Source organism: Dermacentor silvarum, chromosome 3 (assembly GCF_013339745.2).
Source record: "Dermacentor silvarum isolate Dsil-2018 chromosome 3, BIME_Dsil_1.4, whole genome shotgun sequence".
Taxonomy (NCBI): domain Eukaryota; kingdom Metazoa; phylum Arthropoda; class Arachnida; order Ixodida; family Ixodidae; genus Dermacentor; species Dermacentor silvarum.
The window spans coordinates 119,389,217-119,408,099 of NC_051156.1; the positions used below are offsets into that span (position 1 = coordinate 119,389,217).

The window sequence follows — 18,883 nt, forward strand, 5'->3', positions numbered from 1 at the left end:
TGGCAGAGATCCTGGGTGCACTACTGATTGGGCTATATTGAGCGTCATCGGCATGTTCGTCAAAGAGCATGCACACCGGCGTCTTGATTTCGCCCGGCGCGAAGGACAAGTAGTGCGTTTGCGGCGCGAAGCCCACCCCATCGTCGTAGACTAGCGTATGAGCCACAGCGCTCATAGCCACGGCACACTGCATGGCGTCGTAAGGATCCTGACGTCAGGGTCCTGGAAGATGTGATTAAACGAGCGTCCGTCACATAGCAAGTTTAAACATCAACTGCTAACAGCGCTAGCGCGATCTCTACGTCACGAGACAAAGGGGTACAACGATTGATGGCGGACATGCAACCGTCGAGTATCGCGACACTTGTGAAAGAGGCATCGGTGGTGGCGAGGGCTATAACAATGGGACATCCATCCTCCGTTTTGACACCTGTGCTAAGGCACAACTGGCGGGAAACTGCCACGCACGTGGAGCGAAACCACCACGCACATGGAGCCAAACCACCATGCACATGGAGCCGAAAATTGTTCTAGGCGTCGTCGCCAGAACCTAGGCTTATACAGCTTCGCTGTAAAAATGAAGAACTTGAGCTGCGTTCGTAAATTGCCTTTCTAGAATAGCACATAAAATCACTATTACAATGAAGAGAGGCGTGACTAGCCAGAAAACGCGCAAAAACGAATGACAGGTGGCCACGACATCTTGAAGTTCCCGCACCTGCTCCCCGTGACGTCGTGGGTTTTGATGGCGTCTGGCTGGACTGGTGGTCGGGCCGAACAGGGAATGTCGCTGGAGCCAGCGTTACGAGAAGGGGACTTAGTTGCCTTGGCCCGAACTTTTATCGGTCAAGACGGCCAACATTGCATTCAAAAAGAGCCAATGACTTGGTAAGTTTTATTAGGTATTACAGAGCCACAACAGCCAATATGCGGAGAAATACTTTGAAATCTGTGACGTCATACTACTGTACGGGAAAAGAAATTCAAAAGCGTGAAAGAAGAAAGCCAAAAGCTTTATTTTATTAACAAATAAAATGAAACTTGTGACTTTGAAAAAAAGTGGAGTTTTGAAAGAATATTTTATCAGTTTAGAGCGACCTAGTGTTTATCTCTCTCTCTCCTTTTTTAAACCAAATGTTTGTAAGGAGATGTTGACGCCTCCTGGAACAGAGCGACAGCGACGCAAAAAGCACTCAGGCCCGTTTTCCTGCGAGTATATCACAAGTCGTGGCACATAAGCGACAAGTTCTCAATCCAAGTTCACACAGCTAGAACATGCACAGCGGCCCTTTTAACAGCCACGACGTTGATTATCATTCCAGAAGGCATGCTTTTTTTTCTTCTTTTTTTTTACAAAAATCTAGATGACCAAGGACATTCCCGCCGCCGTACTGCTGAAGCATGTCGCTGGCATGAGATCACAGTAAAAAAAAAAAAAAAAAAAAAAAAACTCGCACAGAACTGAGCCACGAAAAGCTGCGTACCTGGTCGGTGAGCGCGAGGCATGCGTTTCTTTGGGGCTCCGTCCAGTAGGCCCAGTCCTTGGGTCCCTGAAGCTGAAGTGTTGCCATCAGTGGCACGGCGCTCAGGGTGTCTTCCACTCCTCCGGCTTCGAGCAGGAGCACGCGAAGGGAGGGCTTGGCCGACAGACGGTTGGCCAAGAGGGCACCCGCCGACCCGCCACCCACTGCACGAGGGAACATTCATTACGACACATTGGTGAGCGTTTCGATTTGCCTTTATACGGACAGTGTAAGATGCCAACGAGGTGTGGCATAAAAAGACAGGCTTTCAACGCGGCCTACGCCCCACGGTCATGGCCCAGACCGCCGCAGTGGGTGGCCAAAACACGACAGAATAATTCAAGGACTTAAATGCATTGTGTTCGATGTGAAATCATCAAGTACACATCACATATATGTACAATTACTATTGCAGTAAACATTAAACAGGTGATAGACAATTGCGCGGCAAATTCGGAAGGAAATAAAGCTGTTTAAATCATGCAAGGGACAAGGAAACGGAAATGTCAACAGTGCATAGATATTGAATACACTTTATTAACGTGGCCTTGCCCCTCCCTCAGTGTATAGCGTACCAAACCACATGTGTCTGTTCCGGTTAACCTACGCGCTTTTCCAATTTATGTACTCTCTTTCGAAACACAGTAACTTCCACTGAAGTGCCGATTTTCCACACTGCTACATATAAGCGCCACATCTGGCCGGAAGTTACGACAAGAGCAGCACGGGGTCTGAATCTTTGGTTACTTGCCGTTAGGCCTGACGTTAGCAAAGCTGTTATTAAAATTGGCAAAAGTGATACGCGCTTCCGCACCAGCTGTCAAGTTACAGGTGCAGTATAGATGGGCTAGAGGAGACGTGGCATTGACTGTAACAGGATGTGCTGGCAAAAATGTTCTTACGCTAGAAATTGTTCGTAAGTGCAGATGTAAACCAGTCGTAACGTTGGCCAAATTAGCTACGGCGGCCGGCCAATGGCAAGCAGCTCTTACGAACAAAAGAACCTTTGCGAATTCGGCCCCAGGCGTAAACAAACAGCAAGCCAGACATCTTGATCAGCTAATTCGATGATGAAACAAGGTCAGTTTGTCTATTTTTCTCCGCCCCAGCATAAAGGAACATAGTCTGCTATTACGGCAGCCGCATGCACTGACCTTGACACTATAGAAAAGGCAACAGCATGTGACCAATGCTACGTTGGACAATATTGACTTGGATGTCGATTACAGATTCGCTTATGACCGGCTATCAGAGCCGAGAAGGTTCCTTGATTATAGTGAGCAATGAAGATGTTTTGTTCAAATTGTTCCTGAGACAGGCGCCCGCAATGTATACCATATCCGGTAAGAAACGGGCGCCACAGCATGACGCTCTGCGGAAGTTGAAAAAGAATTCTCGATCGCGGTTAATGGGCTTTCTACACGAATAAAAGAGTGGGCGACTATCACGAGGAAATGGACAGGCAAGCCAAGGTGACTCGTGCAAAAAAAAAGTTGCAGTGGCTTAGCTCGGCTATGCCAGGATATACGTAGCGTTAGCAAAGGTTCAGCTGATTATTCTTAGCTTTCCTGGTTGTCTCCTACGCTCAACCGCTAATTGCCAGGCAACTACTTCGGGATCCGATGAGTCAAGCTTCTCCGTTCTTCTGCGCTGTTGAGCAGCATTTGCGCTCTCCTTCTCCATGGATACCACACTGGCAAACGCCAGTCAGAAGCGCAGCGGCTCCAGCGCAGTGTCAGACGGCGACTGCACAGCGAGCGCGCGCCGGCGCCAGTGCGTCTACCACGGCTACGACGTCACTCCTCTGGAATGCGCAGACCGGCGGCGGCGGAGTGCGCGAGAGGTGCCGGCTCCGGTGGCTTCGGTGCGCAAGCCGTGTGACATCACTGATCCTTGCGCATGCGCATGCGCAGCACGGCTCTTGATGTGCCGCGCGAAACGGGCTTGGCTAGGCCAGTGTAGCTAACGCTACAAAATTAGCAGTGTCGCCCGAAGGCGCTACATTGAAAGAGAGTTTTACCGTTGCGCTTGAGATCCTCACACGATTTTATAACAATACATGGAGGCGACTTTGCCCGGCGGAGCACGCTGGACACGTGGTCGGTGGAAAACGTCATGGGAGGAGGTTTAGAAGTGACCACTTCTGCATCTTGTGCACCAGGAACAGCGCCCTGAGAGCTACAAGGCGCACGGCCGCTAGATAAAAAAAAAAAAAGGTGCGGCCTGCCGCGTCGGGCGCGTTGCAATGGGAGCGAATGTGACAGCGGTAGTTGCATTGTCGGCCGCTTGGCTGGGCCGAACGGCGCTAGTCATCGGCGATGGAACTCATCGGCTTGCACGCGCGACGGCGTTCCAAGAGCGTTCCTGACGCATTTGGTATGCCGATGCCAGACAACACACATCGTTTTCGATGCACGCGGCAGGCCGCACTTTTTTTTTTTTTTTTATCCAGCGGCCGTGCCAGGCGTCTCACAACGCTGGCGCGGTGCGGAACGGCGGCAGTGGTGCTGCAGGAGTTCACATCGATGGCGAAGAACGATATTACGCCGACGGAAAACCGTAGAGTTTGTCGGGGTGCCCAGTGAAAGGATTATATGGATTTCTGACGACGGAAATTAGCGCTGCAAAGAGACAACGCACACAGGAACTGCCATTCCTGCGTGCGTTGTCTCTTTCTTGGGCTAACTTTCCTCGTCACCGGTGCAAGACCGACTGGCCCAACAATTAGTTTTCCCTGATTTAGCTTGTCGCTTATTGTTCGTTCCGCTCAGACCAGCGAATGCACCACGGTGTCGTGTGCACACGGATGCTCGGCAAGAAGGCTGCAGGCGAGGCTCGTGCCAACAGCAGAAGCCAGAAGAACGCTGCCCTGAAGCGCCGGCTGAGCTGAGCCGTAAAATGAGCAATCGCAGGGAATTGTGGGGCGCGCCGTCTGCTAGCAGCTTCCGGTTCGACGGACGACGCGGCGGCATCGGCGGCATGCCCGGCGCGCGTGGTTTTCTACGCGGTTTCAACTGTCAGTCGTGCGAAGCTTTCCGTCCGCTTTGTCGACCAGCAATGTCGTATCGTTCATGCAGCTGATTTCTAGGTTTCAGTTCACTCTGGGCGCGACGATGACGAGTCAAGAAAGGCAAGGATACGCTTTTATTCATAATGGAACTGTGGTTTTCGTTTCGGCGGTCTTTTTTGTTTCTGCCAGGGTTTACTCTACGACATTTGCCGTTGCTTGGACGCACTGTCACTAACTGCTCTGCCCGCTGGTCAGTTAGACAGGTGAAAAAATGTGGTTGATCCCTCTTATATAGGAATCGGTATAGAACACGAAAGTGAAACGTGTCTTCACAGAAGTAGTGTAATGTTTATTGCACATTGATATATAATGTCTATTGGTGTTTTGTGGCTAAAGCGCCCTTAGGCGTTGATGCACCCACGCTGACGCCTGGTGGCACGTCTCCTCCATCACGACTACCAACGTCGATGACCATGAGCAACCGTCGTGCATATGGAAGCTGCACTACGCTGCACACGCTAGCACAACGCGAAAGACGAAGCACGTAACTGACACACTAATACAACGCGCAAGACAAAGCACGTAACTGAATCGTCACCGAGTCAAATCAGCGCGTACAGCGCGTCGTAATTGCAGCCTCCGCGATCAACTTCAGAAACATTTTCAGAGCTAATTGCGGAGGCCACGCTCCGCTGTGCTGAGTACGGTGAACGCCACCTAGGTGGCGTTGGTAGTGCTTCTTGATGCCAGCGTCCCTTCGAATGCTGGCATCGAGGCGTCGTAGTGCTGAGACCACCGAAGCGTTCACTGTCGGTGCGCGTTAAGGCCGGAATACATGGAGCGAATAACCGGCGTCCGAGCGAAGAACTTCGTCGGGCGGCGAACGTCCGACGGCCGGCGTCAAGAAATTTGCCGTCCGCAGCCGATCTGCCTGTCCAAACATTTTCGTCGGGCGAACGCCGCCGCCGGAAGCGTCTAGCGCGCAGCGGTGGACGACAGCCAATCAGGAGGCACTAGTTCCGGTCGCAATGCATGCTGGTGTTTCGCGCGCGCGCGCCTTTTCGCGTCGTCTGCAATCGCGTTGGTGTTGCCGTGTCTGCATGTCTCTGCACCGATTGAGTAGTTCCTAGTATGATCTCTCAGGAATCGCGTTGTATTTGTACATCCCATATCCGCTGATCTGCGAGGAAACAGACAAGCAGTGCAAGCTCTCTACAACAACCTTCAACAGAAATCTTCTGATCTCAGAGGCCACATGCTGTCGTCATGCCTATCTCCCGACTTCCCCGATAGATGACGTTGGCATCGGATATTTCTTTCGCTAGGCTTAGACGCGTTCGAAACGAGAAGCGATCTCGAAAACTACTCAAGGTTATCCATAATACTCTGTCGTCGAAGCGGCCTGAGACTAAGCGAAAGCCGTTTACGCAATCATTTGCTTCCAACTAAGTGAATTCTACAAGGACAACGCCAAATTCAGTTCGAAGCGGGCGGCCGGGACCGCCGCCAACACGGCGGCCAACGCGCGGCGGCGTTCGCCGCATGTATTGCAACACAGCAAACATCCTGCGTCGTGTCGCCGCGTCGTTACTTGACGCGTGAAGTTCGTCGAGAAAGTTCGCTCCATGTATCCCGGGCTTTAGTGTCATAATGCAGTACTTCTCTTTTCTGCTCGTAGGCGGCGGCACCGCCCCGAGCAAGAGCGCGGGTACACGGAGGAGTGTTAGATATATAAGGCGCGTCTGTGTAGCTCTCTGCGAATGCGTTTGTGGCGCAATGGGTTAAACGCTCGGCGATCTATCGTCGCGGACCGAGAGGTCGTGGGTTCGATTCCCAAATTTTGCATGTTTGTGGAACTTTTTCTTCTGGTTTCTTTCTTTGTATTATGTTCTATGACGTATTTCCGTGACGGAAATACGTCAGTGAAGTCTTGGTGGACCCCGGAATAAAACACTTTCGTGTTAAAAGTTATCGTTATTCCATAATTTATCAAGCGTATAGAAGCATTACTTAGAAAATCGGGTGGTGAGGCGATGGCTACAGCGGTGCGTGCTGTTCTGTGATCATAGCTAAAAACCGATATCGTCGGTTAACGGCGCAGCCAGCACTGAAAATGATAATTTTGCGCGCTCTCAACGGCATTTCTCGGTCGAAACTCTACGTTCATTAGAAGTGGTACGTAGTTAGACGCTCTCGCTTTTTTTTTTTTTGTCAGCAATGGCCGTATCGCCGTCAAATTACGGCTGCGCATTATCTCTATCTGTGCTGAGGGAGCTAAGGGGGGCTAGTTGGTTACGAGTATTATGTATGTATCTCGCTATGTCCCGCTTAAATTCGCGCCGTAAAACCTCGTTTCTTTAATAGCACTTTATGTGCATGCGAGTACTGACATAGTTCTGGTTGCCTGAGTCAATGTTAGAGAAAGAAATATCTTGGGGAATAATTCCGTGTGGCCCACAGCTAATCGCCGCCTGATAAGTGGCACTGTACGTTCATTTTCGTTTTGTTCACGGATGGTCTCTGTCTTGTTACAATTTTGGAAGTGGCAGCCATTCTTCTGATGCTTGTGCACAGCTGACTCATCAAGGGTTGCTGCAAGGCAGTAGTTACATGCGTTCACCTTTAACGCTTGAATTTGAGCAGCCAACGGCTGAACAGCCGACGATGGTTTTGCTACGCACCTGCAACCGGTTAATCTTCGGGTGGGACAAAGCCGGACTGCAAGTGCAAGTGGCTCAGTCAGCTAAGGCGTTGTGCTGCTGAGCACGAGCTCGCGGGGGCCGCATTTCGATGGAGGCGAAATGCGAAAACGCCCGTGCGCTTGCGTTGTAGTGCATATTAAAGAACCCCAGGCGGTCAAAATTAACCCGGAGCCCTCCACTACGACTTGCCTCATAATCAGAACCGGTTTTGGCACGTAAAACCCCAGAAAGAAGAACGGACTGCAAGCGCATCAATGGAATTCAACGGCGAAGCGGTGGCGGCGGCTGCACTGACTCGAACCGGAAGCAGCTAGCCGACGGCGCATCCCACAATCCCTTGCTATTTTACGGGTCACCTATTGCTAGTGGCTGCAGCGGGGGCGTGGCACTGCGGGTCACGTGACTTCCGCTTAACACGTGTTGTCATGGCAATCGTGGAGCTCCTGGGTGCCTAGGGACATAATCGCTTAGGGAGTTTTGAGGCACTGGTCTGGCACGAGACGGTCTTTGGAGAGACCGCCAGTCGTTTGTCCGCAGGCGCGAGGACAAGCGGGTGCAAGAGAGAAAATTGCGTCCGCTCTTGCGCAAGCGGATACTGCTCGCGTTTGTACCCCGGTGCCGTAGGGAGCCTACATGCAACGCGTTTTAGTTGGGGTGTTGCGGAGCGCAGCGTAGCAACACGCCAAATAAAAAAAAAAGCGGGCAGATCCCACGCTCTGTGGGAATCTATGTTATACGAAGCAGTGCGCGGGGAGCCTACCAAGTTAACGAAACGACCATGAGATCACTGAGGCCTAGGTGGTTGTTTCATGATCTACATGACACGCATGTCGTCACATTCATGTCATGACCTATCATTTATGTCCGAACCCATTTCAGTGTTTTTTTAGTGCTAATCTTTTTTTCGCTGAATCATTGTCATTTTTGTTGAGTCATACTTATGACTATGACTTCTGCCATCATCCTTTAGTGTTTCCGTCACTTAGTAACCACGTCCAAACCCATTCTAGTTACATACCAAGTTAACGAAACGGCCATAAGAGCACCAAGACGTAGGCGGCTCTTTCTTGACCTACATGAGACACATATCATGGCATTTATGTCATGACCTATCATGATATATCATTTTGCTACGCTGCGCTCCGCAAAACCCCAACGGCCGCCGCTTCGTGTCGGCGCCCGACACCGCGGCACCGGGGCACAAACACGAGCAGTATCCGCTTGTTTACACCACCACAGTTCACCGAGATCAAAAGCCGTCATGCCACACCACCACTATTGCAAGGATTTCCTCCACTAGAACAAATGCTACCATAATAAAGCGCGGCCGGTGTGGGCCAGACACCGCCAGACATTCAACGCGCTCTAAACGATTCGCTCCCTGCGCACGTAGGAGCCGCGCTCGGCAAGGTCGCTGCGCGCGGTACCGAAGAGAGCCACGCTCGGTAACTAGCAGCCGACGCGCAGCCGCGCAAACCAGTGCCTCAAAAGTCCCTAAGCGATTATGTCCCTAGGCACCTAGGAGCTCCACGATTGTCATGAGAACACGTGTTAAGCGGAAGTCACGTGACCCGCAGTGCCACGCCCCGTTGTACCTACTAGCAATTGTAAAGTCGCGAGCGGGACGGTGCGAACACTTGGCTTTGTAGTTCCTGCACTCAAACGCACTTCGCGTCTCTGGAAACCTAAACCATGGAAGCGCAGGCAGCGCGTTCGCCGTCGGTATTCATAACAGCACGACGATGGGAACGCGCCTGGGTGTCCGCATGGTTATGCTATCGCAATAAAACTGGATTACCAACGTGCGCAACGTACCGTCCTTTTGATGCAATAAAAATGCTGCCGCTTTTCCCTCCGAGGTGTGTTTTCATCGGGAACGATGCGCCTACAATGAAAATCAGTGGCGATTTAGCGGTAAACGCGAGAGATATGCGTTATCATCACGTCGCGCCTCTTCATGGTCCTGGATCCGTGATTTAAATCGCGTTCTACACGATAACAAAGTATTGCTTAGGAGCTCATTCGACACACGTCCTTCCTTTCCTCTTCGGGGAGCCAAGTGCAACTGAAGACGGTGGCCCGGAGCAGACCACCTTAAGTTGCACCGCCCTCGATATATATATATATATATGAAGCCTAATCAAGCCCGTCTGTTTCCCTTCTTATCCTGATATACGAGGAGAAGGGAAACAGAGGGGATAGATTTGGCGTAACACGTTTTTTCTCTTTGACACTCCTATGCCAACGCATCAAAAAAAAAAAATTTCTGGTGTTTTACGTGCCATAGCCGTGATCTGATTATGAGACACGCCGTAGTGGGGGACCACGTAGTAATTTTGGCCATCCGTGGTCCTTTAACATGCAACCAAAGCACGGAACACAATCGTTTGCATTCCACCGCCATCGGAATGCGGCCTCCGCGGTCGAGATTGAACCCGCGACCACACGCTAAGCATCGCGACGCCATTGCCACGGCGCTAGCGACGGGTCGAAGCACCGTATAGTACTCCGTAAGACTTGAAAATGGAAGGCGAACGCCTTTCTATATAGAGAACGACATTCACAACTGGCTGTCATACGAACTATACCGCTCCCAGCGGACTTCAAAACTCCCCGTCTTCTCTTCCCAGTAGATGACAAGGTCGCGGATCAACACGCCGCGGATGGTTCACTTGCGTCGGTGTAGTAGTAGTGATTTATTAATAAACATGACGCCCATTTCTGCTGCCCAATAGGGACCACGGCGCAGCGTCAACTCGCTTTCCTGGTTGACGGAAAAAGAGCTCTGCTAGCTTTATCTGGGCTGCAGGGAGTCAGTAAATAAAACTGTACCGCCATGCCTCGATGCCGTTTAGATGTAACGGTCGCAACGACGACCACGAGCTCAAAGGCTCTATTTTTGGTTTTGGATGTTTACGCCAGAGAAATTAGTTTAATAGGCGCCTGAAGAGAGAAAAGTTCTGCCGCCTGCACTGGTTACGCTTCGCAAAGCTTGCATAGCCGAAGAAACATTCAGTCGAAATTTACGGTCTCACCAGAGAGACAGAGAGAATCGTGTAAGGTGGCACGTCTGTAGTCCTGCTTTGAAAGATACGACAACGTTGGCAGAACTTGAACTCCCATTTCATACCAAGAATTAGTATAGAAAACGAGCGTGACAAATCACGAAGGTTCCACAGACTTTTCGTATCAATTTAATAGAAACATTAGTGCAGTAAAAAGTCGAAACGAGGCATCTCGGTAGGACGCGCCGTAGGTATCGCCGACAAAATTGCCCCGCAACTGAATGCTCTCGCGCGAGACAGCGCGTGTGTAAACTGGCGCGACTACACAGTTTCCTACAAAAATTAGCAGAGAGAAATCTTGTGCTGCGATCGTTCGCACTAGCACGGGAATGAGTGATAGTATATGTGGATTTGTCTAATTTTCGTGCTTGTGGCTTCAGGCGTTCTTAGGGCCTTGTGTAGGATGCCCCGGCTAACGTTAGCCAAGCTGTAAAGAGAAAAGAAAAAGATAAAAAAAAACTTGATGCAAGATATGATTTTCATACGTACGGTCTTTGGTCGTCAGACTTGTGACGACTGAACGCCATGGGTCTTTTAACGGTTTCTTGCACTGTGTTCTTTTTTTACATCTTTCTTTTCGTTGAGCAGTTCGGCCAACGTTAGCTGCGACACGCATGCGCTTGATGTGTCTCTATGGGCCTGAATAATGAAGGATTCCTGCATTCCCAAACGCAGAGGGGGCAGTAACACTCTGCGCACATTTAGAATTAGTACTAGCCGTTGAACTTACAACAGAATAAATTGGTCAATGTCATCAGTTTACAAAGTCTGGTAAACTGATGATGAAAAACTGGTGCCATATAAGCTGCTATCGCTTTCTTTGTGGACAGAACCGCCTGTGCAAACGTGAATATAGAGTCCCAATACTGTTCAAATAGTTGATGTAATAATATTTGTGCTGTTGCTAACGTCAAGACTTTGCTTTTATTATAGGCCTTCAATTGACGTTTCTATTTTCGGTACCCGTAGAAGCCATGGAGCGTAGCAGAGGTCTAAATGCCAAAAAGCCGATTGTCAAACTCATGATTTACACTCTGAACAAGGTCTCTTTCTTCTCACCCGGACGGTTCTCCACCAACGAAAAAAGTGGATGAGAGGAATGCTGAGTAGGAAGTCAGAACAGTTTCGGGCACGTTTCCAGGCAGCAAATTGCAGTAAGTTGCGGCTCCCGTGCTTCTATTATAGACAGGTGGCTGGACGTAGCTAGTGGTGCTCCTAGGCATACGCGTAATCTCGGAGCCTGTAACAGCTGTACTCGATGAAGTGAGGTCGCAGCCAAGTAGTTCAAGGCAGGTGTGAAGTTAGCGATTCTCTGGTGAACAAGAGCTGAATGAACGCGTCCAGCAGAAACGCAGCCGTTCCTCCCAATTTGGTGCACGCCACTATGCGGAGATCATCTGTGATGCAAATAATTTGGTCCTAAAGTGCGGTCAAATTGTGAGTCCACCGCAGGTAGCGGTCTGAAATCACGCCGCGAAAGCGATATTTCCGGACGAACTCATCCTTGTTTCCTGATCATTTGCGAGACTTCATGCCGAGTCTAGAGGGGGGGGGGGGGGGGGGGGGGGGGGGGGCGCTTAGCCATGCTACCTAAATGATTGCATATAATATCGACTCTTCCTCTCCGCAATCACGCAGTCTCTCTCAAGCAAGAGACCACAATCACGCAGTCTCTTGCTCCCAACGGGTGATCGATTGAACTTCAGTTGGTCTGAACTGCCACCTTCCAGAGCCAAACACGCATATGTTGCATGCTGGAGCAATGTGACCTTGATAAGGGTCTTTTAGGGAAGGGGGGAGGGGGGGGGGGGGGGGGGCTTGTATGACGGTTTGCGTGGTCTCCGAGTTAACCGTTTCATTACATCTGGTCACTTCTCGCGTCGTTTCTCCGCATGTTCTCCTAATGCAGCGGCGGTCTTTTAGCTGCGGTGCAACTAGTGCGAGGCAGTAGCCGTAGGAAAACGTCGGCGCTGCTCTATTTTTCGCTTGTGGCACAGCTCTAGCATAGTTCCTTTTTTTTTTTTAGCTGCAGCACATTACAAAAGAAAATGCCTGTGGCAGGTGGCACAATTCTAACCCTCGAGCAAATTACTCGATGAGGCAGCCATTCCTTGTAGAAGAAATCAAGATGCTTAATTAAATAAACATCATTACAACAATTATATTTTTAATTATTTACGTGACGGCACATATTTCAATCTTGGAATTGTAGCTAGTGAGCTTGCAAAGCATGTCGACATGAAACGAATTCTGAGGATGGCCCCGGATTTCGAGATGTGCGCTGTCCAACTTGCGCTAAATATGCACTGTTGTTCGACTTACTTTTTTATTAATGAAAACACTGCTTTATGCACTGAAGCACAAAAGTAACTGGAACGTCAATGTATTTCGTCAGACAAATTGAAAATTAATATCTTGAATCTGGTGTAGCCTTGAGAATTCGTTCCAACCGGATGCGCCATGCGAGCTCACTGGCTATAATCCTAGCCCGAAATATGTGCAGTAAAATAAATAATGAAAAAGTTAATCAGTGTAATTATGATAATTCTCTAAGTAAGCATTTTCATTTCTCGTAGAAGTCATGGCCGCCTCACCGGGTAACTTTGCTCAATGGTTAGAATTCTGCTATCTGCCACAGGCAATATTTAAAAATCTGTTGCAGCTAACAAACAAGAATAACACCTGGTATTCTTCGGACTATAATCGCTTTCGCAGAGCAACTGCTCCTTGGGAAGTAGAAGTTTATCTGGCAGTGGTTATGCCATTTTACATTGACAGCTGATGGGCGCGCACGGCTTTTTTTTTTTTCGGCCAGCCTGACCTCTCGTAGAGAAGCCACCAAGAGCAACTTTACTGAATGTATTTGTGCGGTATGGTTTGCCTGGCACTTATGATTTCCATGTGTGCGTGCAACAACATGTGTGTGATTTCTTGATGCCCCTCTCATGTAACGCCGGCATTAATGCGTAACTTGCCATGTAGTGCAATTCTACATAACCTTTATGAGTTTATACGCATCGACCACCACATATGTACAGTCAACCACAAAAGTTTACGGATCACGGGATCTCAGAAAACGTTCAATTCTCGAGCAGCATGCAGCCGTAACCAGTAAAACTGTACACAACAATGTTGTCAGCATATTCTAGTCGAGGCTCCGAAACGAAAATACCAGGCTGCGCGTTGTGAGGCTGCGGCGATGTTCAGCCTTTTCTCAGATTTCGTGGTCATTGGTCAAGTAATCATGAAATTTTGACTCCATAACATTTTCGTTGAAGATGCCAGACTATTGACGCTTATGCAAACGTTGAAGCCCTTCTTCCGAGAAATTCATAAGCGGCCCCAGCCTTGCAACACCGTCGGGCACGTCGGGCGAGCATGAAGCGAACGAGATCGCGGCTTCATAAGGACACTTGCTTCATGGTTGCCGGATGGCGAAACATAAACGACAGGGCGTCACAGTTATGCTCCTCGGCAATTCAAGTTTGGTTTCCGGTGATATTTGCCGGAATTAATTGCGCTGCAGAAGGTAGCAGCGTCAATATCCTTTTTTATTGCACGTCTTCGGGGGTTTTACGTGCCAAAAGTACGATCTGATTAAGAGGCACGCCGTATTGTGGAGGACTCCGGTGTAGCTTTTCTCACCCGAGGTTCTTTAGGGGCACCTAAGCCTAAGTACACGGGAGTTTTTGCATCTCGATTTCACGATAAAGGCGGCATACGCCGCCGAGATTGAACCCGCGACCTCCAGGTCACAAGCACACCGTCATAGCCCCTTGGCTACCACGACTAGTTCCTTGAAGCTCGCAGGCAACACAGAGAAAATTTTTACTCCTATACCGTATGTCCGCTAAAAAAAGAAAACGAAAAAAAAGAGATAAAAGAAAAAGAAACTTAAAGAAAGAGAAAGCAGTTTAAAGCGCTGATTTCCAGATAAACGGTCCAGTCATCTCCAGAAAAGAGATAAGCGTAAAGAAAAGGAGATTATATCAGGAGCTTTATGTCGAGATAGTTCCGATGACTCCGCCTATTATCGTATTCACGTTTTTAGTATTACTCTTCTTATTATCGGCTTATTTTAAAGCTCTTCGACCGGTTATTAACTCCTTCGATAACTGGCTTCAAGTCTGGCACAGGGTCGATCGTCTGACAGTGTCTGTAAGAAAGTTAATTCCTTTAATTTTGACGATTACTTGTCTTCTTAGTACTTAAGGTCATCTTGCTATGGTATTCCTACGTGGGTATACCTTGAGCGCATGAATTGCTGGCCAGCGGTGAGGACAACTTCCTTCGACTGTAGTCTTTAAATCTGTGTTCGAGTTTCGATAGTAAACTCCGTCCATATTAAAATAGGAACCTGTTTATCTAACGGTGTATATTTTACGTCAGTTTTTGTTGTCAGTTGTCAGTTGAGCTATAGGCAGTATTACACACTCTCATTGCAATAATTCATTCGGATTAGGAATTGCTACGTGCTTCGTAATGTGTCATTATATCATGCTTGTCTGCTGGGTATTCTCTGTCATGTTGTTTAATTTCACCATATCCCGCTTTCAAAGCTCTATAACTCAAAAAGAGGATACGACATAATATGGTGTCAACTTGCGCACGACTGCCGTAAACGGACATATCTGGGGGAGGCACTCGTTCAGCAGTGAAAGCAGGATAAGCTGACCATGATGACGTCAACAACAAATTGTATTTTGTACTCGTTCACGATCCCACAGTTCAAATAATTTTTCTTAAGGCCTCGTGCGGTAAATAATTTGCATTATAGTGAAAATGAATTGATGTTTCATGCCTTAGTTATCATTTTTTGGGTACGCTTTTGCAGTGCCTCTCCATTCTGCGGGTGCTGGGTGCCGTGAATATTGAAAATCGGCCTCTGAAGTGACACACAAACGCAACGCTAAATCAGTGTAAAAAGGTACGATTCAGAAACTCTATATATTTTACCGTGGCGAAAAACATTGATTGGTAATACACAACTAAAACAACTAAACTTGATTACACCTGTATCGCTTGTGTATACTTTACTGACGTACCGAATTAAAATACATGCACCTACTCCTTACACATGCATGGAAAAATGCATGGAACATGGAAAATTGAGAAACTTTATTACTGCTGGATAAAACCAAGACCAAGCTTCCCATTCTGAAATATCGCGTCGTACCCTGAGCGTGACGACGTTACGTTAGCGTGACGTCACAGATTTCAAAACATTTTACCGCAGTTAGCAAAAGTTACCAGAATTTGTCAGGTTGAGTCCTTCGTTTCTTTAGAATGCAATGTAGTCCTTTTGTAGTCTCCGTGTCGCGATAAGAGGCGCCACTCTGAGGAGCACCGTAACTATTTTGGTCATACAACTAGACATTCGTATTTAGTGTTTAAGTTATGCTTAGGTGACAGTTAGTGCGACAACCAAAACTATAGGTGCCGGTTACGAAAGCGGGAACGTGTACTGCGTGCTTGCATGGGCAAAGGCGTCCTAAGTCCTGCACTGGCCTATTGCAAAGCCATAAGTATACGCTATGGACCAAATAAGCAGTAATTCACTTCGTTACATTTGAGAGACTTTTCCTGCATGAAACTGAAACGGTTAGGACACGAAAAAATACCTCGAAATTGCTGGGATTACACAGGCCGCAGAGCCGGCGAGAACACGGATAAATTAAGTAAGGACGAAATGCAACCAAATTGAAGGTTAGCTTACGGTTTCCCTCTTGATTAAGCTACTTTTCACCATTAGAAAACCTAGGTGCAGTCGTGAAATAACCGCATTCTCTGCCACTCTAAAGTGACTGTGTTCGCTACTGTAAAGTGGGACTCTGACTTTGCTCACACCAGACACACGCCCGTGCAACCGTTTGGCCAGAAAGAGAGCACTCACCGATGATGAAGTCGTATGTCTCGGAGAGTTCGCGGAAGTCGTAGTAGTCTTCTTGCGCTGGCAGCTTGGAGAAGATCACCGCCATCATCTGCGTCATGGCCAGGGCTTGTGCCTTGGTGAACATCTTGGCTGCGGATAGGCTCTGGCGAGGTTCACTCCGGTATAGCTCGTGCGCGTACACATATGCTCCGCGTCCAAATGGTGCTCGGCAGGATTGAAGGGGCTTGTTATAAAGCATCCCTAATTTCCCGTGACTCCTTTCCCATGTCCTCGTGACTAACTTTCGCATCAAGCGAAGTCAGTGATAACATTGCTTATGACGCGCTTTGTCGAAATGAAAGAAACAGTAATACCCCCCCCCCCCCTCCCCCCGTTTCTTCTAGTTGCCTTTTTTGAAGATCCGCCGCATGCCTGACTCATGATATGCCCCATTTTAAGCTCAGAAAAGTTCCCTTTCGTGGTGATTCGACTGATTGATAATAAGCTGAGTGATCGAAACTATCTCGATGTAGAACTGCTGATACAAGGTTCCTTTCTTGACGCCTATTTCTTGTTGGGGATGAGTGGGCCGTTTATCTGGTTATCAATTCCGAATGTCTTTTTTCGCCGATGTATTGTAGGAGTCATTTCTTTTTCTGCGTTGGCTGGGGGCTTTGAAGAAACTCGCCGCGGTGTCTGGGTGGCTATGGCGTTGAGCTGCCGAGCTCGAGGTCGCCGGTTCGTTCCCCGCCGCGGCCCGTTCGCATCCATTCCGCTAAGAGCAGAATGCGAAAGCGCTAGTGTATCGTGCATTGTGTTCACGGTAAATAAACCCACGCGGTCAAAATTAAGCCGGAGTGTCACACTACTACGTGCTTCAAAATCAGGTCGTGGTGTTTTGGCACGGAAACCTCAAGAATTTAGTTTCTTTAGATTTGAAGGGTTCTCATTCTAAAATTGCATAGACTTATAACGGAGGAACGCAAGAATAGACAGGAGCATGACCTCCGAAAGTTGAACTGTGGAATACCTCATGTATTGTGCGCTGCGTAATCTGTCGTTCAACAGTTTTGCTAATGAATTTACTAAGCGTTTGCTACGACTTCAAATTTGAATATATGTCATGGTAGTCTGTGCCACATCATAGTTGTTATCTGTATCCACTACGGCGATGTCTTGCACGAGGCAGTATCTGTCGATATGAAGAAAAAAATGTGAAGGTGAAGCACGAGCGTTACCTATCAATATAAATTTATTTGCCGCTCCTCGCTGTATATTCCAGGTATGTGTTGCCATACTGTCGCGCTGTTCAGTCTAGAGCGCTGCAACTGTTATGAGCTTTTCTCAGTTGCTAATAGTACTGCAAAACTTGCTGCGTTGAACCAACTACCGAATCTTCGTTGATTTCCCGCGCAACAAAAACAAATAAAAACAAATCAGGATTACAATTCTTCAGATATGAGGCGGGCATAGTAGATAGACAGAGAGGAACGATATTCGTTGCGTGACTTTCCGTAGAAGGTATTTGTAGCACCGCTCGGAACTGGGCATATTGACTGAAACGTGTTGCAGCTTTGCGTCGCTAAATGTATTGACTGCTTAGAAATAACTGCTTAAGACTGTTCATCGCGGTTGCAGATAGGTCCACGTACGCCCCATGATATTCTGTGAAACGTGTACACTATTACAAAAAAAGAAAACTGGAGTAATTACTTGCACTCGCAGAGTGAAACGGAGTATCACGTGGTCGCTTACACCTGGCAGATATGTTAGTGGGGAGGCAAGGTCAGGTGCAGTCGAAAGAACGGGATATAGGGCGTTCGCAGTTGTTGGCCTAATACGTGTAGACATATGAACAAGTTGTGTGAAGCTAAAATCGTGACAATGATTTAAGAATTCCGTACAGCCTGTCGAGGTGTGTATCTCATCACTGGCCTACACAACATTAGGAAAGTTGAAATCACCAAAAACAATAATGGCATGTTAGGGTACATCATAAGTATCTGGCTAATTACATCATGAAGCTCAAAACATAAAGAAGGGGCAGTTGGGGGTCGATAACACGTGCACTACACAATTTCACGACTAGATATATAATCACCCGGACACAATCTCCAAGGATGAATGAACTGGAATGGTGTGAGAAACAAGCGCATTATTAATCGCAGTCAAAACTCCGCCATCCGAACGAATGTCACGTGTTGAACGTCTTGAACGTGTTGAACGAATCTGAACGTGTTGTAAGCCTTTTCTCAATCGAATATTTCCGCCTCTTTTACCGCTGCCGATAGCCAAGTTTCTGTAATGATAACAACTTCGGCTGAGCAAGAATAAATCATGGACGTTAGTGTAGCACGTTTATTTAACGTACTACAGCCATTTGTAAAGAATATAGATTCGTCATTTCCTTTCGGTCGAGCCAGACATACGTATACCTGTGAAGAATGTGTACGAGAGCTATCTGCAGAGGTAGCGCTGCTATCATGTGCAGGTGTACTTCTGTCTGTACGGATGGCCTCAGGTGCTCGTGCACTTCGTAGCAAGTTCGCAAACGCGGTCGGCGGCGGCGCCGTACACATGTATTTTTGTTAATTATAACCTGTTAGCCCGAATAGAATAGGTATGACCACTAGCTTTGCGTATTCCGTTAATCTTTTTTTTATTATTATTGGTTGGCGCATAGCCCTAGAGAAGTGTTCACTTAAAGGGGC

General features: G+C 48.2%; 1 protein-coding gene across 1 annotated transcript; it reads right to left on the reverse strand.

Moving 5' to 3' along the window:
- Window positions 1-171: 171 nt before the first annotated feature.
- On the reverse strand, window positions 172-16,317 carry LOC125944334 (glucose dehydrogenase [FAD, quinone]-like). Its single transcript, XM_049664713.1, has 3 exons — window positions 16,194-16,317; window positions 1,485-1,687; window positions 172-222 (listed from the first exon to the last, which is right to left on the reverse strand). The coding sequence occupies exons 1-3, from the start codon at window positions 16,315-16,317 to the stop codon at window positions 172-174; spliced, it is 378 nt and encodes a 125-aa protein (XP_049520670.1).
- Between the last annotated feature and the right edge of the window lie 2,566 nt (window positions 16,318-18,883).